The sequence below is a fragment of the Zingiber officinale genome, chromosome 1B, assembly GCF_018446385.1.
Source record: "Zingiber officinale cultivar Zhangliang chromosome 1B, Zo_v1.1, whole genome shotgun sequence".
NCBI lineage: Eukaryota > Viridiplantae > Streptophyta > Magnoliopsida > Zingiberales > Zingiberaceae > Zingiber > Zingiber officinale.
In genome coordinates, this window is record NC_055986.1 from 759,930 (window position 1) to 781,393 (window position 21,464).

General features: G+C 36.9%; 4 protein-coding genes across 6 annotated transcripts in view; 2 read left to right on the forward strand and 2 right to left on the reverse strand.

Moving 5' to 3' along the window:
* Nucleotides 1-3,195: 3,195 nt before the first annotated feature.
* On the reverse strand, nt 3,196-6,748 carry LOC122045924 (protein BOBBER 1-like). Its single transcript, XM_042606361.1, has 6 exons — nt 6,262-6,748; nt 5,681-5,853; nt 5,546-5,594; nt 5,304-5,470; nt 3,589-3,672; nt 3,196-3,492 (listed from the first exon to the last, which is right to left on the reverse strand). Exons 1-6 carry the CDS (start codon nt 6,665-6,667, stop codon nt 3,454-3,456), a joined length of 918 nt encoding a protein of 305 aa, XP_042462295.1. The 5' UTR covers nt 6,668-6,748; the 3' UTR covers nt 3,196-3,453.
* Nucleotides 6,749-7,461: 713 nt separating this feature from the next.
* On the forward strand, nt 7,462-16,279 carry LOC122045934 (meiosis-specific protein PAIR3-like). 3 transcript variants are annotated; one of them, XM_042606372.1, is made up of 9 exons: nt 7,462-7,782; nt 9,736-11,871; nt 11,964-12,090; nt 14,112-14,175; nt 14,285-14,434; nt 14,500-14,558; nt 14,792-14,926; nt 15,621-15,712; nt 15,902-16,279. In XM_042606372.1, exons 1-9 carry the CDS (start codon nt 7,771-7,773, stop codon nt 15,968-15,970), a joined length of 2,844 nt encoding a protein of 947 aa, XP_042462306.1. In that variant the 5' UTR covers nt 7,462-7,770; the 3' UTR covers nt 15,971-16,279. The 3 variants fall into 3 exon arrangements, with proteins under 3 accessions (XP_042462306.1, XP_042462315.1, XP_042462323.1); XM_042606381.1 differs by having other exon boundaries at nt 11,970-12,090; XM_042606389.1 differs by lacking the exons at nt 14,792-14,926; nt 15,621-15,712; nt 15,902-16,279 and having other exon boundaries at nt 14,285-14,387.
* Nucleotides 16,280-18,536: 2,257 nt separating this feature from the next.
* LOC122045950 (transcription factor ILI6-like) lies at nt 18,537-19,151 on the forward strand. The gene is made up of 2 exons (XM_042606403.1): nt 18,537-18,738; nt 18,827-19,151. Exons 1-2 carry the CDS (start codon nt 18,613-18,615, stop codon nt 18,971-18,973), a joined length of 273 nt encoding a protein of 90 aa, XP_042462337.1. The 5' UTR covers nt 18,537-18,612; the 3' UTR covers nt 18,974-19,151.
* A 369-nt stretch (nt 19,152-19,520) lies between these two features.
* LOC121992724 overlaps nt 19,521-21,464 on the reverse strand; it is a 39,980-nt gene continuing 38,036 nt past the window's right edge. The window contains exons 10-15 of the mRNA XM_042547261.1: nt 21,153-21,278; nt 20,952-21,082; nt 20,680-20,884; nt 20,352-20,589; nt 20,128-20,278; nt 19,521-20,055 (exon numbers count right to left, since the gene is read on the reverse strand). Coding sequence (XP_042403195.1) covers nt 19,693-20,055; nt 20,128-20,278; nt 20,352-20,589; nt 20,680-20,884; nt 20,952-21,082; nt 21,153-21,278 — 1,214 coding nt within the window. The 3' untranslated portion in view covers nt 19,521-19,692. The remainder of the gene's footprint in view (nt 20,056-20,127; nt 20,279-20,351; nt 20,590-20,679; nt 20,885-20,951; nt 21,083-21,152; nt 21,279-21,464) is intronic.

The window sequence follows — 21,464 nt, forward strand, 5'->3', positions numbered from 1 at the left end:
AATAGCATCACCAAATACACTATATGCCCTTCTTGAAACATGATCAGCCCAAAAGCACCTACTAAATCTGTTATCTGAATCAGTCTCGTAGGCAAAGAAAAAAGCTGAATTCTTCTCTTGCTCCGATGCAAAAAACTCAATAAGTGTTTCAGCATCAATACCCTTTTGTTCATCCCTTAGATTTCTCTCAAAGTTTCTAATATCAGTTTCTGTACAACCTACCCGTTCAGGGCCTCCATACTCTATCTCTAATAAACGGATTTGTTGGCAAGTTGGTACATTAACCTCTGAAAATTGTGTTGTCAATGCTTTTTTTGGCTGCCGAAACACTGCGATGTGAGCGTAGCAAATGCACCTTTGATGGAGTTGAGAGCGGATGATTATGACCTTCTATAAAGTTATAGATAACCCAATATGGTCCCATCTGGTTCTTGACAAATGCAATATTTGCCTTACAACCCGTTCTAACTGTGCCACGTGCTCTTTCCCTTATTTGTTGATCAGGATTTGGATGTTTATTATGTCGCATTAGATCTGTATTCCCTTCTTTAAAGCATACAATTTGTTTCCATGTCACTTCATTTGTCATTTTGTTTTTCCTGCTCGTGCTATTCCTTGAACTAAATCCAGCTTCTCGTGCATATTGGTTATAGAATGAATATGCATCCTCTAGAGATGAGAATTCCATTCCAATTTTTAGTTTTCGATCATCTGCAACTTGGGGAATGAATTTCTGATCATCAACTCAATTTTTTTCCATTTCTGGGCGCCCTCGCATTTTATTTGACAATAGATAAATAAATAAAAACTGTTTTAATTAACAAAATAAAACAAAAGTGATTTTATATAGATGCAACATCAAATCATAAACATGATATAAATAAAAACTGTTCCAATTAATAGAATAAAACAAAAGTGATTTTGATATAGATGCATCAAATCCTAACAGAACATCATCTAAGTTAAACATGAAATTGACACATTGTATTGTTTCCATAGGATTTTCAACTTAGAATTTTCTTATTATTTAAATTTCCATGGCACATTCTCATATAAACAAGGAGATATGTATATTTGAGCAGAAAATAGATTATAATGGAATCACTAGTTGTAACAACAATTATAATCACCATTATTGTAATTGCAATTGACACTAGGTAAATCAACAATAATAGATCCAGTAGTTCCAAAGACTCAACTATTAGCTTTGACTATATTGATTGTATCCCACCATTAATCTCTATGGAAGACAATTGTTGTATATCACATCCTTTTAAATTTAGAGACTCTCCAAAAGTCGAAAATATAAAGGAAAAACTATGTTTAAGCTAGCACAATAGATATATGTTCAAGAAAATAAACGAAATCAGCCCAAACTAGATAACCAGTTACATGCACAGATTGAAAGTGATAATACAATAAAGTTGCAGGAAACCATTCAACGGTCAGCTTACAAGACCCTTAAAATGTTGCGATTGATGTTTTCAGCTCACATCAGTTTACTAGGGGCGAACAGATAATATCCAAAGAACCCTAAAATAGGGGCGAAATGGTTAGAGAAAGAGCTATTCACCGTATGCGGATCAGAAAGCCAAACAGCGCAGGCACGGAGGAAATGGAACCACCCAGGCGAGCAACGGATGAGATCGCAAAACCCTAAATAAAATGGGCAAATAATCACTTAGAAATACATTGAAACACGCACGGATGGAACATAGGAATAAATCAAGTATGGCAGTCGAGCGAAAATCGATCCATCACCTGGAGAGGAAATCGGCTTCCTCTGGTTGGCAGAGAGGAGGTGGCTCGCGGCAGGGAGCGCGAGGGGGTTCTCTTCGGCGGCTAGGGTTCGCGTGTTGAGGTGTTTTGAGACGAGGAGAGGAGGGCGGCTCTGCTTCGCGACGAGCTTCGGCGAGAGAGGAGGGGATTTGGAGAGGGAGGAGAGGCGCGACACGAGGAGAGGGAGGAAGGAGAAAAATCGCGGCGCCTCTTGTGCTAGGGTTAGCGTAGAGGAAGGAAGGAGAAACGCTCGGCCGCGATTTTTTGTTTTGTTTGAAGGCTTTGACATGCCTTATTCTCGCGATGACGTGGAACTTGCCATGTCAGAGCCTGATCAGTCCACAGACCGATCAGGCTTCGAAGCCAACTCTGAGTTGGTTGATCGGTCTGAGGACCGATCAGCCTAGGGCCTGATCGGTCCACAGACCGATCAGGCTTCGAAGCCAACTGAGTTGGTTGATCGGTCTGGGGACCGATCAGCCTAGGGCCTGATCGGTCCACAGACCGATCAAGAGACTCCTGGACCGATCAGGCTGGAGCCTGATAGGTCCAGGCCGATAGAGCAGGAGAGCAGCGTTGATTTGTTTTTTTATTTTCTTGCTGACGTGGCAAGTACCGCAGCGAAACCGCAGCAACCGCACCGCAGGCTAAAATTTCTCTCTCTCTCTCTCTCTCTCTATATATATATAATGTAATTATGTTCATTTCAAGCCTTTACAACTCCTCCTAGGTTACCGAGGCAAAGACATCCGCTAGAAATTAATCCTAACACCCAATGAAAACGGATGAGTCCAATGTTCATTAAAAAAAAAATAACAATCCTAATTAATTTCATTAACTATCCTAAGATAATCTGTCCGACCCTATAAAATTTTCTCACCAGCCCAGTGGAAAGTTAAATATTCATAAAAAAAATTTGATAATATCAATTAATCTCATTGACTATTTCTAAGATGACGACTCCATTAAATTTTACCATTGAACCATCAAAATAAATCAGGAAATATCATTTAATTGTACACCTCAATTAAAGAAAAAATTTCTACAAATACATCATAACTAAAGATCAAATTATAACTACCTAAATGACAACTTGAATATCTTACCATAACACCACAACCCTAAGGATGAATGGTTCAATATTCATGGTAGCAAAAGACGAATAAGCTCGCTCCCAGCGCGCACTCATTAATCCGTCCCAAGATCAACACAGAGGAGATAAATCATGGACGACTATTAACCTTTGAAATAATAACTAACACATAAGGAAAGTGAATGGTTCAATATTCATGTTAAGTAACATGGATGCCAATATTTGGAGCTCATGAAGTGGTATAATTTTCACAAAGTAACCTAAACATAACGAGGACGAGAACAGTCAACGAGAGAAAAAAAAAAGAAAAACGGTACAATAACTTAATCAATGGAATGAACAGAGTTATATTTGATTCTCAACCGGTTCATTAAAGAAAATCATAATACAGGTCAGTTCAAACACAGCATCAAACCATGGATGTAGCATAACAAAACATCTTAAATCAATAATGTTATCTAGAGTCTAGAGACAAGATAACAAAACATTGCCATAACCAAAGCATCGACTCAAGAAGATATGTTTTTCTTAATTCCATAACCCACATTGTCCACGGACGTACTTGATCTGACGCCATAATATTAGGCTATTTTTGCCCTTGAAAAGTCCATCTCCGGATGCTGCACAGAACAAAGCAGTCAAATGATTCAATAGAACATGTGCAGACAAGTACAGACAAAGAAAGAAGATGTTGGCAAAAAGAGAAGCGCAATCACCTGAGCCATAAATTTTTTGAGGATTTCTTGCTTTTGCATCTCGTCACTTGTTGGAAGACCCATGGATTTCTGCCGCTGATCAAACTGAAAACAAAAACCATTGTGAGTTTAAGAAAGAATACCATAGCATAATCAAAATGATAATTAGTAAAAAAACATTTATGGCGTCTATCAGGGATAAAATTGATCATAGAGTACCAAATCCAATAAAATTCATCTATGAAGTACCATACGGAAAAAAAAAGAAAAAAAAAGATCATCCTCGTCCCAAATAGCCAATGACAACTTAAACAAACCATTTGAGTGCATATATAACAATACAAGACATAACAGAAAGAAATATAATATAGATAAACAAGAAAATTGCTTTGACATGAGCAACTGATGCAGTTCACAATTCTTATATATATATATACACACACACACACGACTTGCATAGGCAACTGAGTGAACGGGGCACCCAAAGTGATTTGGCGCCCGAAAGTGCACTGATTCCGGGCGCCCAGATCACTTCCGCGTCACGCACAAGGAGTTGGGCAAGATATAATAACACACACACTCTCTCTCTGTCTCTTATATATATATATATACACACACACACATTTTTCACTACACACTACATCAACTATCTTGAAATTTCTATTATCTTCAATTTTTTATTATTTTCTTCTCTTTCTTCTATTTTTTTATTATTATATTTATGTAATGAGTGGAGGGAGAGAGATTAAAAAAATAAATAGAAGGAGAGAGATTGAGATTGAAAAGAAATATTATTTTACTTTTAGAATAAATATTTCATTCCTTAAATTTAGAAAATCACTATTCATCAAATCTAAATTTAAGAAATAGATAGGATAGATGCAAAGGTTTTTTTAGCTATCCTACCCACAATTTAGGATAAAATTTTAAGATAGGTTAATGCTCTTATCCTACGCTCCATCAATGAGCACCTCGTGTTAAATTTTTTTTAAAAGGGTTTAGGATTTAAAATTTAGGGTATAATATTTAGACTAAAGGAAATTAAAAAAAATTATACAATGGTGATTACGGATTATGCAACATGTCATGTCATATCTCTCTCTCTCTCTCTCTCTCTCTCTCTCTATATATATAATGCTACACCCTGGCATGCATGCTCGAGGGGTACTACCCCCGTGGCAAGTGCCTCACATGGGCACCAGCCCCTCAAGCGCGCACCCCTGCCACGCACACTAGGGATGCAACATAACTTTTTCCTATATATACATGTATAAAATATCCCTTTATTAATTCTAACAAAATTGAGAAACTTCCATAGGGTAGGATTGGTCATTCCAGCATTAGTTGACGAAGTTGGATACCTAGTGCCAATGTATTCTCATCAATCTTCACAAGGAATAGAGTAGCTATTCCTACAAATCATGCATGGGGTTAACCAAACCATTTAAAGTGTCACTGGTTCAAAGCCTTTCCTCATCTTCTGAGGCAAAACTAGCTAACCAGTTAGCTTATAAATCATTCATTGAAAGCAAAGATTACTATAGAAAGATTCATGTGACATATGGCAACAATAGAGATCAGTGTTATAGATTTTTCACTAATCAGACAAGTTGATAATGAAGAGACTGACAGACAAGGTGACCAAGGGTAATAAAGATTTGTCTAAATTAGAAAAAAAAAACACATTAATGTATTGGAAGCAAAAAAAAAAAAGAAGAAGAAGAAGAAGCAATTACCATCATTTTTTCTACAGTTTGGCGGGTTTCAGGATCTAGATCAGATAGCTTGCTATTCTCAGGTTCAACTTTCTGGGTATCGATTTCAGGGTCACCCTTCACCACAGATTTCCACCATTCCATCTGGTTTTGCTTGGTTAGTAGTATAGAAATGGATTTCCCATCCTCTGTAAGGAAACATCTGACCTTAAGATATAAAAACAAACATATAATTTACACAAAATGTGTTCATGTTGAAGTACCTATGCTCCAGAAACTGTCATCTGCCTTCACTGGTTGATAAAGCTCCCCCTGCAGGCAAATTTATATGGGTGAGATACAAGACTTTCTAGCAATAGTCTGAAGCAGAGAAACATATATGCAATATACACACTTACATCAATAACTGGAGGTTGACCCTTCAATCCAACCTTAAGGTGAGTTTTCTTGATCTCGCAAGTAACAAATCTTGATTTTGTTCCCTGAGGAACTGGTATATTAACAGTGACCTCTTGAAGTGATTGTATCCATGAATATTTATCTAAATCCAATCCATTACCAGAATTTGGTTCTGCAAGATAAGGAACAGAATATTAATAAAGTGAATATTAAACCAAAAAGACTTCACAAAAATAACGAAGCTAAATTCAAAATCAGAGAGAAAACCCTAATAAAAAGAAAGGGTGCACTACTCGCAAAAGCAACTATATTTGTAATTTCAATGATTCTGCAAGAGAAAAATGTAATTTGCAACATTCAATCCAAATATGAATAACAAAAATTTTAAGCATTCAGGTAGGGGAACGGGGCAACCCTAAAGGCTCAAAGTTTGTCCAGCTCTTAGTCAACCTACGTCACAATACCAAAATTAAACTAATTGAATGTAGATTTAGGCGCCTCCCAACAATACAGTTTAAAAAGAGAAAAAAAATGATATGATAGACTGAAGTTTATGAAAACAATGAAGAGCAGCGCTTACTCCGCAAACCATCCTTTTCATCTGGCTTGGAAGAAGATTCCGTCGTCTCCGGATCCTTGGCCTCCGTGTTCACCGGAACAGTTTGGACCTCTTCCTTGAGCCGCTTCTCGGCCTTCGCTGCCTCGCTAGCAGCCCTTTTTTTAAAACTCTCCTCGGCATCGGCTTTCTCCTTGGCGGCGTTTACTACTTTGACGACCTTGCCCACCGCCGCCTCGTCCTTGAAGAATTCCGTTCGACGCCTAACAAGGTCAATGGCGGCCTCCAGAAAGGGAAGGGGGCCCTTCTTGGCGAGAAGCGATGCTAAGACCTCCTCGTCTGCATCCGTCGTCGAGGCGGGAATCGGAGAGGAGGAGGCAGGCGCCTCCTGCTGCTGCATCTCTTCCTCGATCTCGGAGATTATGGCCATGGCGGCGGTGATCAGGGGCAGAAGGATGGAAAAGAGAGACCTGGAAGGTTATCGATGAGTTGGGAGGGTTTTGGAGAGACCTGAAAAAAAGGGGTTCATTGTAATTTATAGATGCCTGGGTGAAAGCAATCTAGAAGTTTCTGGGCTACGTTGGACCCAATCAATAATTTAGTTACCCAGTCATATACCCTGGGTCCGATGGAGCGAGTATAAAGCGTGGAGTTATTTTTTTTTATGACCCGAAGAAAATTTCACCGGTTATATAAGAAACCAAATCGGGTCGGATTCAGATCCAATTCGAATTTCAGAGTCGGATTCAAGCATGCCAAGTCGGTTAGGTCTAATTGAAGTGACTTCTGACCGGGTCCTTATAGGAATAATACGGTGGATCCAGAAATTCAAATATGGATATATAATCATGATAAACAAAGATAGTATTGTTCATTTCTATTAATGGAATCCCATAATATTAAAGGTTCATCGTCGACAAAAAAATTAGGGGATTTCATCATTATCAACACTAGCATAAATATACTAAAATGAAAGAGCCAATTTATTTCACATTATTATTGTTACAATGGCCGTAATTATTAGTTATAACAATTAGATCACAGCCAGTATGATAATATTAAAATAATTTTCATTACATTAAATTAAATTTTATTAAAATTTAATATTTTTAATAAACAAATATAAATAAAGGATGTCTTTAATTTAATATTTTTATTAAAATGATTTATTTATTCTTTGCCATTTATTCACTATAAATACTATTATCAGTCACTTATTCAAGCGGATGTTCTTTATTTCTTCTGCTTCAAGTACCAGCAAAGCCTCTGGTTGAATCGGATGCTGATGTACTACTGCACAAACTCTTAGTCGGAGTGGACAAGTGGACATGGTGAAACACTGGGTACATTCGAAGTTGTTAGAAGCCCGCACGACCCACGTTGTAAAATGGCGGTGCTCGTTCCGTTAGCGTTGGAGGGAACCCGCCCTTCGTTTCAGATTTGAAGTCCGAGAGAGAGAGAGAGAGAGAGAGAGAGAGAGAGGGAGAGGGAGAGGTGAAAGGCTTCAGAGTTCTGAGTTCAGATCTGCCCAAGATGGAGCCGGAGGTGAGATATCTTCCAATCGCAGATGCTTTCGGCTTAGCTTCTGAGATGGACTTACTCGGAAACTTTGATTTATTTTTTCCCCTCATCTGCGCTTTTTTTCTGTTCTGTTCTATTTCTTCTATGGGTGTTCGCATTAGATCGATACAATGTCTGTGGTTTTGCTACGCGAATTGAGGGGATTCCGATTGCCGCTTCGCAAGTAATTTAGGTTTTTGGTGCTTTTGAAAAAGGAACTTAGGGTTTTTGTGTTTGTTTGAGTGGGGATTAATTGACCGCTTCGCTTCCATTGTGCTTTCAATGTGTTAGGGTTTACCGGGGAGTCAGGTTTCATAGAGCTTCACACGGGAAGCTGATCTCGTTTCACCAATATAGTGTCAGAAGTGAAGATTTCAAGCTTTGTTTATGAAACGTATTTGCATAATTGGAATTTTCTGTTGTTGTTTATTAGGTTTTGCTCATTTTCCTGGAATTGTTGGAATATAGATCAGATATCTTGGGAATATAGTTCTGCTGTTTAAAAAAAAAAATAGCAGTCAATATTTTCCTTTCTAATTAGAACACCATTGTGGCATATGCTTTCTCGATGTCTACTACTTATAAATTTGTAAGCAACTGGCTTGTTCCCTTGTTAGCATAGTTTGATCACATTTCTTAGACATTGTGCTTTTTTATAATTTTGTTATTGGCAATATTAGGACAAGAGATATATGAGGAAAGCATGCAGATTTTGTTCTATCTAACAAAATTTTCAAATTACTTGTGCCTAGTCTCTCATCAGTTTATAAGAGAGCCCCCCTTCTTTTCAGATTCAAATTTGTTTTTCACATCGGTTTAATTTTAGATTACCGCATCATCAGTTATTCTCAAAGCATAAAAATCATAATAAATTATGTTGCAGGAAATTACCCACCCACTTTGTACTGGTATTTTAAGATACAAATAGGATAGTTTTTTATTTTGAGTCGAATCATACCCAAAAAACTAGCGAAATAAACAGAGAAAAATAAACAAAAGCACAGTTGAAGTTATATGACTAGCTATTGTTACAAAGTTTTATTTTGTTTAAGACTGCTACATGGCAGCTACTTCCCTCGGCCATTTAAGGAGGGGTTTCCAAAGTTTAAATATTTTGCATATCTGAACCAGACAATGATGAGTCTAATGACAATAATTCATCCTCAAATTCTGATCTAATTGAGGATGAATCTTGAAGACTATGTTTACTTGGAGGGATCAGTATTGTAGATGAAGGAAAGGTGGAGCCAAAAGAAGGTGAGAAAAAAAGAAAAGAGAAGAGATCAAAAGTTGGACGAGGAGGGAATGAAAAATATTTTCCATACAGGCGATGTCTAATTATCACCAATGTTCATGAAAACATCTCCTTCTGTTCATTTTTGTCCCTCTCCATTTGGACACCATCTCTATAAGTAAAACATTGGAAAAGAGTTGAGCACAATGTAAATTAAGATTTAAATGATCCAAGAAAATCACATGAAAGGAATACATACAAGGATGGCTAAAAGATTTCTTTGTTATATTTTTCAAATTTTTCTCCTTTTCTTACCGCGTTCTTATTTGCTGGAGTTAAATTGGACTAGCGTCCAGTAGGATTCTCTTCAAAGAGCACTTTTTCCTCTTGTCATACCATTATTTTCTGACTTTTTTTGCTGTTTTATCAGATTCAATCTAGAAGTGGATGTCCATAGTCAATTAGCTGAAGATGAAAATGACAGATAATAAGTTACTAAAGTTATTAAATGTATGCTTGTCTGTCAGCTTGCTTGCCTCTCTCTCTCTCTCTCTCTTTTATTATTATTAATGGAACATCATGCATTAGGATTGGTTTCTTTTAGTGTTTCCCTTTTTCATTCCTGGGTCAAGTTAAATGTTTCTTTCATGTTTTGACCATCAAATAGATTCCTCCATTTTATTAAGTTTTTAAGCATAATGTAGGCTAGATCAAATGATTGCCAGAGTCTGGGAACCAATGACTGTCCTCCAGAACGATATCCAAAAGTATCCATCGGTATTACTGTCGAGAAGTACCCAAAGTTGGGATCCCAAGGAGAAACCAAAGATGGTGTTGGATTATCATCTTGGCATAGGAGACATGAATTGGATGAAAATGTTATAAAGAAAAATAGGGATCCTGAAATTTCTGAGAACACAACTAAAAGTAGAACACTGAATGCCAAAGATGTGAAGTCCCAACATCAAATGCCAACTCCAATGAAAACTTTGTCTGGAAATCAAGCTTCAACGAACAAGTCACAGGACAGGATGCAGGAGAAAACAGGTTGTATTGCTTCTGGAATTAGACTAGAGCAGGTTGCAAATACTGAAATGCATGTGCTGCATAAAGGTGTTAATATGGTGTTGCCAGATAAAATGATTAAGCATAACAATGAAGGCTTGAAGGCGAAGCTTCAGGAGATACTAAACATGGCATCAGAGAGCAAGCAGAAAATAGAATTGCCTAAACCTGAAGACAAGAACGCCATCAACACTGATCAATCTGGTAAGTTTGCACAGAGCCATCAGATTATAGATTCTCCAGTTGTCAGAGATAAAAAAACATTCAACAAAAATCAAAAAAAAGTAAGACAAAGAAAATCTAATAGGAACAAAATGAAGTCAGATACTATTGAGACTGATTCAGAAAGTCCAAATGAAATCATCAGAAGACCTCTTACGCGCTCTCTGACTCAAAAGAAAGCTTCATCTAAAACATTTCAGAAATTGTGCCAGGGCAGTGTGTATGGAAAGATTCCTCTGTCATCGAGTTCTGAATCTAAACAGAAACTGGGAGAAAATAACATCTTTACCTTTGATGGAGTGGAAACAAAACTAGTAAATTCAGCCCAGAACATTAACTATAATCCCAATGGATTTAAAGGGATGAAAAGGGAACTGAAAAAGAAGAGATTTGAGTTACCGGAAGTCCATTTTCCTGAAAAGTTTTCTTCTGTCAAAATTTTAGAAGCCAATGGAAGAGGACAAACAGTGCCATCCCCAGATGAAGCAACACATAGAAGACAAGAAACAAGGCCCTCTGCTAATTTACTGTTTCAGCATGATCATGACAAGCAAAAGACATCAGAGAAAGGTACCTACCAGCAATTACATGCAGAAGCAAATAAGAATTTGATTCCTGAGCTTGTAGCAAACAGTGCAGGAACTCGACAACATGTTGGTAGTCCAGAAAAGAAGAGGTCAAGGGGGCATGGTAAGAGTTGGGAACCAAATGTGTATCTAGATAAGATGATTGAGCATGACAATGGAAAGCCACAAACATCAAAGAAAGATCCCAATCACCAGTCACCATTAGAAGCAAATGCACATTTGGTTACTCCATTCGTAACAAGCAGTGCAGAAACTCAAGATGGGCATTCTATTAGTCTGAAAAAGAAGAGCCTTTCATGTGAATCTGTCAAGAGTCAAACACCAAATTTATTTCTAGAGGAGCTGGTTGGGCATGACAAAGACATGCCACAGAAATTAAACAAAGATCCCAACTTCTACTTACAATCAGAAGTAGATAAGCATTTGGTCACTCCGCTTGCAAACAGTGCAGAAACTCAAGAAGATTCTGGCTGTCTGAGAAGGACGAGATATTCATGTGAACAAGTTGAGACTCAAAAGCTGAATTTTTATCAAGAGAAGATGGTTGAGCAGGAAAAAGAAAAGCCACAAGCATCAAAGAAGGGTCTGAAACGCTACTTACAATCTGAAGCAGATAGTTATTTGGTCACTCCACTCGTAACAAGCACTGCGAACATTCACAAACATTCTAATAGCCTAAAAAGGAAGAGGTATTCATGGGAACATGTTGACAGCGAAGTGCCAAATAATGTGTACCTGGAAAAAAAAGTTAAACATCCATCAGTGCAGAAAACAATCCCACTCATGGATGTTCAGGATCTAAATATTGTCATGAATGCGAGGTCACCTTCACCAAGATGTAAACTACTGGATGAGGACCTTTACAGTCCAACAACTACGAGAAGATTAAGAACATCTTCTAAGTCAAAATTTATGGAGAATCACAAACACAAAACTGATAGTTTAGATTCAGACATGGAATCTGTTGTATCCTTTTTTGTTGTTGTCTTTCTTCTAAAATAGTCTTGTAGGTTGCCTCTTCTTTGTCTCCTTATTTCATTTGCCTTAATTATGTTAAGGAACAGACAGTGGAGATTCTTGAATCAGAGAATATGGTACTTCTGAGTGAGGAAGAAGAAAATGAAATTAAGAAGCAACCTTTTCTTTCCCCAAACAAATGCCAGCCAAGTGACTTTTTCTATAAAGGTGCTTAACTTTCATGTGATAGTCTTGTGCAAGTGAGCATAATTATCAATTTGTCTTGCTACTTTGAAGTGAACACATTTTGCCTGTTTAGAATGATCAGCATGGTTTGATGGTTAATCATGGATAACTATTGGTTAGGGAGCAGTCTGAACCTAGCAGTTTCCCAGATTCCATGTGTTGGTTGAGTGGGGTATGGTTGTGTAAAATGCATGTTTAATAGTTGGGATTTTCCATGATCCAAATGAATTCAATAATTGAATTCACCCATGTCTTTTTTATTTTGCTTGTGATTTCTGTTTGTTTAATATTTCCCTTTATTTAGTTAATGAACTTGGATGATCCCTTGTTTATTGATTATAGTTTGTAGAATGCTGACCTTTTGAAACAGATATCTTAGTGGCTAAGTTTGAAACATATGTCATTGGCTAACATCTGATCATTTCTTATTTATTTATCAATGATATGATTGTGGATTAATTGTATCTGATTCAGTTGTTTCCCATTTGTTGCAATCTTGTTGTAATTTCTGTTTCAGTTCGTTCATTGCCTCAGATACAATTATACAATAGCTCTTTGACACCTGATCCCTGTTTAATTGAATGCTGTTCATCATGTTCAACAGTTCAATCGTTTTGTTCTTTTTCATTGATGTTAAATGGAATCATAGACATACTAGGTAAAATGTTGTTATAGAAATAACTCTCCTTGTTTATCTTGGTGTTTTCTTCTACTCAACCCCATTTAATATCATTGGCCATTGTCCTGATTGCTGATGAGGATGTTACCTATTGTCACCATTTTCTAAGTTTTGATTGTCAACAGCATGTTATTGCAGTGGGCAGTGAGAAAGATGCAAAGGTTAAATGTTATCTCTTATGAGTAGGAACTGCATTGCTTTTAGAATTGGTCAATTACAATTATGAAAATGTCATCATTTTGGATGCATATGGCTTTAATATTTAATGATTGGGTTTCCAGCTCCAAAAACACTAGATGCAGATATTGGTAAATTAAGTCAAGAAAATTACAGATGTTTATTTTTTATTTTTTATTATGTGGTAGCATAATTATGGAATACTCTTGCTATACATTGAGTTTCTTTCTTCTGAAATCATATATATGATGATTTGTCAAATACAACATGGTAATGGTACTACGTGCATTGTGCATGACCATTTGTAAGTTATCACCTTTTGCAATCTCAACTGTAGCATTAATGAGTTCCATCATTAAATTTTATTATATTAAATGCTCATAAATGGTACTGCATCGAATATAGTGGAGATACACACAGATAGTGGATACTTGGTGACCCCACCTTCCCAAAAGAAAAGACTATATACTCTTTTCAAATATTTCCTACCTGATTTTACTTCCAATTTCTTTTTTTGGATGTTGACGCTATAACTTTATTTCAGTATGAAAAATTAAGAAATGATCTTCCACAAGACATGCCATGTTTAATGAGTTGAATTGACTTAATTTGTTGTGCTTCATTTTTTATAATCTTAATCTTAATCCTGGTCAATTATGGTGTTCAGGCAATAGTGTTTTAGTTTTGTTAGTAAAGACTTCCAGCTTGAAAATGAAATTTTCTTATTTTCCCAACTAAAACCAACTTGGTTAAATGATTGGCTGAATTTTTTAAGTTTGATTATTCAGTTTCGGATGCTGCCCTTTAGTAATGGCAGTCCTAGTATGCTTTGGATTTTGTCAAACGAAAGGATGCAGTGTGATGATGATTAATACTGAATTTACTTGGATGGAAAATTAGGATGGAGAGGGGATGGTGGAAGGAGGGTCCTAATGCTCGCAAAATTATACATGGAGCTCTATCACTCTTGTTTATTTTTCTCTAAGTTTATCTCCTCCCCCAACTGATCCTTTCTTCTCATCAATAAACCCACCCTTATGATAAGCAAAAATATACTATCCCTATCATTTTCTACTTTAACTAAATGTTCATGTTTTGTCTCATCCATGTCCACGGTTGAGGTTAACTTTGTTTTACTCTAATACAGAAACTGAAGAACCTTCTGGAGCATATGAAGTCTTGGAGCAGTATCCAGAGGATAGCTTGGAAAGGTTCATCCATTTCACTACCAAATGCCTTTATTTTTGCAGGACGCCCACGTCTAAAATAGCTGTTCTTTTTCCTGCTCATGTTTCCTACCAATCTACCTGCGTGTGACAGGGCTGTAATCCAACTGGCACTAGTTCTTCAAAGATTCAAAACCAAAATAAGGTCACAAATATGCAAAAAAAGCTCAGATATACTTTCAGATGTCAGGGAAAAAGTATGCGAGCAACTACAACATGCTGAATCTCAGATAGAAAAAGATATGTAAGTTATTCACATTTACAACAAATGGGTAACATTTTAATGAAAGTCTCTTCTACTATCTGCAGTGGGAAGTTCCTCAGTGCTGGCAAATTGAAAGAAAAATGCTTAGAGTCTAAATTCAGAGGTACAGACTTCACTGCGATCAATGAATTCACTTGGTGAATTATTAAATTGCTCAATAAAATTTCATGTACATTCTCACTTTGTTAGCCTCATCAGGCTACCATTTGAAGCTAGAGTTTGAGTAAATATAAGCTTGCAAGATGCCTCAGTTGTCAATTGTGTCCTTGTCAGTTATACTTTTTCCCTGAGCTCTTTAAATTATTTTAGCTTATTTCATTATTTTCTGAGTCACAGAACAACAAGAAAGATTGGAGTTCGTACACAACAAGTTCAAGGAGGAGGTAGGTGAGCACCTCCATGTCTGCAGAAACACTTTCGAGGAAATAGAAGCATACAAGATACAGCTGAAGGGAGGTTTTGATAAGCAGCGTAAGTGTTTAAAATTTTATGTAGTTAGCGCATGGAGTCAAATTTGAGAATTGTTAGGATAGGAGAATTAGACATTAATTAAACAAATAACAGGCATATATGAGCGAGCATGACTTGTGCATTAGATGTAATGCCAGGTAAATGCATGACGGCACTAGTTGTTTTCCAAGTTTTCTTTCTGGTTGTTCTCCTAAAGGAAACCCTAGGTTCCGGATCGTGTGATAGGAACACAGCTTAAAGATGCCTGACCGCAACATTACCTGCATTAGCATTTCCCTTTGATCATTCTTTTCTTTTCTACGCTTCTTTTCACACAGTCTGTTTAAATCTTTCTATATTTTATGTTGTTGGCATTCTCTGCTCTAACTTTCCCGTAGTTTGCTGGGTCTTTCTTTCTTTTGCTATGTCCTCATTTTTTTTTCAAGAGCTGATGCATTGTAACGGAACACTGTAACTAGACTTTCTAGCTTAATATACACTGAGTATGCCCATTTTTTTTTTTCCAAAAAAGTTAGATTATTCTTTTCTTAAGGTGTTGCTTGTGCTCGTTATATTCATGTCACATTATCTTGAATTCACAAAAGGTAAATCATACAGTTTCATGAAGTTTGCCTTTCTTTTAAAAACCTGATGCAATTCTCTTATATGGATAATAATTCCTTCACACAGTGGTTTTATTTGGTTTAATCTGCAGAAGCTTCACACAAACAGCTTGTTGGGCAAGTAGAAGAAGAAATAGAGTCTCAATTAACAAATGCAGAAATGAGAGTCGCTGCCCTTCATAATGTGAGTTCATCAACGATGGGTCAATCATATATAATATAATGGTCAAGTTCATCAACGATGGGTCAATCATATATAATATAATGGTCAAAATTTACAAATCGAAAACATATTTTTCAATTGCTGGATTAGTTATATCTGTCAGTCTATTCTTCTCCGACACGTTTGGATTCTAACTTTGTTTTGTTACAGAATGCTAATAGAAGCTTGAGCAAATTAAAACATGTACTGAGGGAGTGGATGCTAGAAAGAACAACTTGAAGCTTGCTCTATCAGGGTAGGGGAAGATAGGAGAACCCCATGGTGGCTTCTGCACAGATATTGGAATGCCACGAAGAATGCTAGGACACCATTGAAATGTTTGCAAAGACTAACCCTTTTCCATTTTCTTGTTTCACTCTAGAATCTTTATGGCCTTTGTGCTCGACTAACAGCTATACGATTTACTGTTTCTAAAACATATGAGCCAACAGGCAGTGATAACAAATGGATATAGGATGTTTGTACATATTAGATTCAGCAGATTTTTCATTAAAGGTTGCTGATTAAATTCATATAATGACTTGAAAAGAGTTTTAACTTTGTCGTAATATAGAATTATATCAGCATTTAAAAAACTCTATTTCGTGGCTCAATATTTTTTTATCCACATCCAATATAATTATCAGCATTTATAATTTTAAAAAGAATTGTACCAGCTCTATTTCGTGGCCTGAATCATATGGCTATGAAGTAAACAAGTTGCAATAAATGTGATCATTGGATCATTCAAATCATCCAAAATCTTATATATAATTGTCTTTATTCGATTGAATCAGATTTTTCAACTAGAAATTCTACATTTAGTCCGACCGATCAAATCAAACTAAATCTTTGACTATTAATTTAACTCACTGAATCGATCTATCCAATCCAATTTTATAAAATTTCCCCCCTGTGCTTCTTAATTAACCTGCTCACCGCACCATAAACTAATCCACGATGTTAACGAACTCTTTCCGATGGAAATTAAAAATTGACACCAAACTTTTGATCATATCAAAATGTAAACTAATCCATGATTCTAATGCACTCTTCCCTATGTACAATCTTAAATAAAAACCAAATCTAAAGCATCAAAACTAGATGATCGTATTTTTTTTAAAAGAAAAATATTGTTGATGGTTGATAATTAAATAATTTTAGGATCGCAATAATGTGATGGCAAATGTCCAATCTATCATAAATTAAACAAATTGTTTAACAATGTGCATGTGGTGCCATGAGGCTCTTCTTAAGCTTTAATGCTGCTTATTAGTTTATTACAATGTGGTAATCTTTCCCTAATATATATACAGTACAGTTGAGGGATTTACTAATTTGTAAAATATATATATATATTTGAAATCTCGAAGATAAAAACATAACAAATGGTGTGGTGGCCATGCACTGTGATTGAATATTATCATGATGGTTTCAGAGAAACCTTTCTTCACATGTGATGATCTCATATGTTTATACCATTAATCACACTAAACTAGGTTAAACACACTCCTCTCAGCAGTATCTACAAATTTAGCTCATGTACCATAAATTAAATAATCATTAATCAAAAGTAGGGTATGAGAAAACAGACCATTCTGCATGTGAATGCTCTCTGCCTCCATTAAAGTTTATTACGATCCTGTAAAAACTCATTGATCACCTTGCATTTTTGTAACCGTCCAACCAATCGCCAATAAAATCTTATAAAAAATAGCATAAACATTAGAGTAAAGATATCCGTGAAAGAATCTTGATCAAATTGACTTGCATGAAGGAAAAAAAAAAAAAATTCAAGAACTACACACATCTTTCACTCCTTACGGTTCCATGTGATTCCTCATCACTCTTGCATTGACCCCAAACGCAGAAAGCAGGAGGAAGATCAGCTTCATTGGATCCCTCCATGGACGATCCTATTAACCAATTCAAAGTCCAGTACAGTACCAATGCATTAAACTATATGAATCAGAAACCCCCAGGATTAATTTTAATTCAGTGTCTTCGCTGTCGATGGGATCCAAATCATGTGCCGCCTGCAGCATGCAGGAAACTTCACTTGGTTCGATATATTTCACTGATTGATTAACTTAATTTAACAATATTAAATGTTGGATCCAGGTGATACTGTTAATATCTCTATTTTTTTCTTGCAAATTGCCACTTAAATACAATTTATCAGTGTTAGTTAAGCTTAATTAGTACTGTGTGTTTAACTTAATTCTCTGTATACCAATGACATTATTAGCAGAAGTGTCAGTTCATCATTAATTAGATCTTCATGAACTTCTTCCCTATATTCTATTGCTTGTTTCAGCGTCCTATCTTGTAAGCATACATGTTAGGTAGATCCAAAATGCTCAGCTGTGATTGGTTGGCTAAGAAAATATTTTTATATTCTCGAAGTGGAATATTACAATGAGATGAAAGAAAGATCTCCTACTCTGAAAACTTATTTCCTAGCTGAATAAACAGAAATTTCTTGAACAAATCATGTTTAATGCTCTACTAGCTAGTGATTCGATTGTGCAAAACTAGCATCTAATAAGAAAATGCCATGGGTGAACAATCATCTTCCTACAGGCTACAGCAGATTCCTGGTTTTAAAAACACTTTTCACAATTAATCCATTCGTGAACATAGTTAACTATGCTTTGGTCCAAATCTAACGCCTTAATTATGTTTTTTGTACAGATTTTTAAAACCACAACATAACGTGGTTTGCATATTCCATCTCACCTTCTCAGCTAACTGCAGTATTTAAACAGTTCTCTACCTCTCTTGTGTTCCTCCTCTGCTGCAGCTTTTCCTCCTCTTCTACAATAACAAGTCTTAAACCTTGTCACTTGAGCTTCTAACTGGTCTTTCGACAGTATCAAAAGATGTCGAGCAGGAGAAACAGAGCGAGGCAATCAGGCTCGTCCAGGATCACGGATGAACAGATCAATGATCTGGTCTCCAAGCTGCAATCCGTCCTCCCCGAGGCCGGCATTCGCAGAAACGATAGAGTAAGTTTTGATGTTCAAGTCTCTGACATTGAGCAAGGTAGCAAAGCCGCCATTTCTGCAATTCAAATTTTAGCTTTTGTCGGTGCAGGCATCGGCAGCCAAGGTGCTGCAGGAAACCTGCAACTACATCAGAAGCTTGCACCGGGAGGTCGATGACTTGAGCGAGAGACTGTCGAAGCTGCTGGAAGAAAGCAGTAGCGATCAAGCTGCCATCATTAGGAGCTTGCTCATGTGATGCTTCAGTGTCGATCGACTCGCTCGCTAGCTCAACTTAAAGAAGAATCTCTAGCTATTCCAATGCATTCGCGTAATTTTGCTAGTACTAGCTTTTGTGTTTTTAACTAGCTTGTACTCTCAATTTTCTATCTTGAAATGCTTTTGTTGAATCAATGTTCAGACTGAAGGCAAGAATATTAATGTTTGCACTAGTTTTGTGGTAGCTGAGACTGTTTCTAACTAGCTTGAATCTCAATTTAGGTAAAGCTAATTAGAGGAGAACATGCATGTCGAGAGGAATTCAGCTGGGTTGAATGGACTCGTAAATTGAGTTTAAAGTAATTTAAAATTTTATAAAAATCTTTAACAAGAAAATCTGATCTCGTATGTTTCATGCAAGTTTCAGGTGTGGCTGATAAATAACTTTAAACTTATTTTCAAACAAAGACTAACCCACAAAAGACTATTTTCTACATTATTTTTTCAATCATTGTCTTTTCATACTAACTTAGTTTCTTTATTTGCATTCCTCAAGGATGTGGATATAGATTAAGTCAAAGTTGAAATTTATAAGAACCAAAGAGAATCCAATCCATCCACACTTCAGATATATTCATTAGTTTAGTTGTGTCTACTAGAAAATTCCATAGCAAAACAATTAAGCTAAAATTTCTCTGTGCTAATGTGTTTGAAACTCCAAACATCCCAACTTCATGGAGAAAGTCTTGAGTATTTTTTTCATCTAGGTTCTACTTCTGAAATGGAGACATCCTCTGCTGTGGGTGTGATAATGAGCAATGACCTATTGTCTCTGTCATACGCTCCGACTCGATTACTAGAAGCGTTCGAGCTGAAGCCCGAGTCCACGGCGAGACGACTATGCCCGATCGAAAATACCGGCCGGGTAGGAGCTTGAAGAGACACAGTTTCAGCATTCAGCATCACAACCACAGTGGACATGGTCGGCCTGTCATATGGGCTCTCCTGAACACATAGTAACCCAATCTGAATGCATCTCAGCATTTCATTCGCTTCATAGTCTCCACCCAAAGCTGGGTCCGCGATCTCCAATGCTGCACCTCCATCCCATTTCCCCCATATCTGTTTCAAACAAGCTTTTTGATCACTAAACAGTAAACAGATAGCCTAGTTGTGCTTCAATTATATACTCACATAGCTCATAAGGTCTTCTGCCATTTCAGAATTATACGAACCAGTGTTTTTCCTTCCCGTCAAAATCTCCAAAACTAAAACGCCGAAGCTGAATACATCAGACTTGCTCGAAAACTGCCCGTGCATTGCATACTCCGGCGACATGTATCCGCTGCAATTAATGAAATTACAATTTTTAACAGGGAGTTAACAACAATTAATTGGGATAGGCATAGTCAACTCACAAAGTTCCCACGACTCGATTTGTAATGCCCTGAGTCTGATCGACGTCAAAAAGCTTAGCTAAGCCGAAGTCTGAGATCTTGGGGTTCATTTCTGCATCTAACAAAACGTTGCTGGCTTTTAAATCTCGATGTATGATTTTTAGCTGAGACTCCTCGTGTAGGTAGCGTAAGCCTCGAGCAATTCCTGTGATAATCTTGTATCTTGTTCCCCAATGCAGTTCTCGCCCTTTTACTGAATCTAAAAGATCGATGAACAGAAATTATTGATCTTTAGGTATATTATATATAGAGTTCAGAGGAAAAAAGAAAAAGGATATATATATATTACCATAAAGAAATGTGTCGAGACTTCTATTGGGAACATATTCATAAACGATCATCTTCTCCTGCTCCAAGCAAACACCAAAAAGTTTTACAAGATTTCTGTGTTGGAGCCTAGCCACCAAAACCAGCTCATTCTTGAGCTCTCCGAGGCCTTGCCCTGAGTTCAAGAGTCTCTTCACTGCTATTTCTTGTCCATTCGGTAGCGTTCCCTGCTCAAGAATGCATGAGCACAGTAGTGAACCAATTCATGAAGATTGTTGAATTAAGCAGTCGTACCTTGTAAACCGCTCCGAATCCGCCTTCCCCAAGTTTATTCCCCTCAGAGAAATTGTCAGTCGCAACTTTTAGCGTGTGGTAATCAAACAACAGAGATTCCACGCTATTGATCTTCTCCGGGTCAGTTTCATCTACAATTTGAAAGAGCAACCAATTAGTATTAATCTACGATACATTGATTTTGTTTCAGTGATCACTTACAGAGCGATCCCAATGACGCCTGCTTCCTCAGCCGCCGCCGGTAGCAAATGAAAATGATGGAGGCCAGTGATAATACGAATACCGCCGGTATAGCGGTTGCCAGAACGACTGTAGTCGTATCTCTCCCTGCATCGATCACAAAAATTAATGGCCAGAAATTAAGTAAATATTTGCGCCAATCATCCTCATTCGAATAAGCTGACGTGGGGCGGCTACGAAGTGGCACGTCTTTATGAAATTGCCTTCCTCAGTTGACTGACTGCAGTAGTTGTTTCAGTCAAGTCCCTTAATTTTCTAAATTTCTCGATCGTA

Bases quoted from the DNA above. Each gene is read 5' to 3' on its own strand.
- LOC122045950 (XM_042606403.1), top strand. From the start codon at position 18,613: ATGTCGAGCAGGAGAAACAGAGCGAGGCAATCAGGCTCGTCCAGGATC. The intron at 18,739-18,826 runs GTAAGTTTTGAT...TTGTCGGTGCAG, and splicing joins GCATTCGCAGAAACGATAGA to GCATCGGCAGCCAAGGTGCT.
- LOC122045924 (XM_042606361.1), bottom strand. From the start codon at position 6,667: ATGGCCATAATCTCCGAGATCGAGGAAGAGATGCAGCAGCAGGAGGCG. The intron at 5,471-5,545 runs GTACTTCAACAT...GTTTCCTTACAG, and splicing joins TGACAGTTTCTGGAGCATAG to AGGATGGGAAATCCATTTCT. The intron at 3,673-5,303 runs GTAATTGCTTCT...TTTTGTTTTCAG, and splicing joins AAACTGTAGAAAAAATGATG to TTTGATCAGCGGCAGAAATC.
- LOC122045934 (XM_042606372.1), top strand. The intron at 12,091-14,111 runs GTGCTTAACTTT...ACTCTAATACAG, and splicing joins AAGTGACTTTTTCTATAAAG to AAACTGAAGAACCTTCTGGA. The intron at 14,927-15,620 runs GTAAGTGTTTAA...TTTAATCTGCAG, and splicing joins GGGAGGTTTTGATAAGCAGC to AAGCTTCACACAAACAGCTT.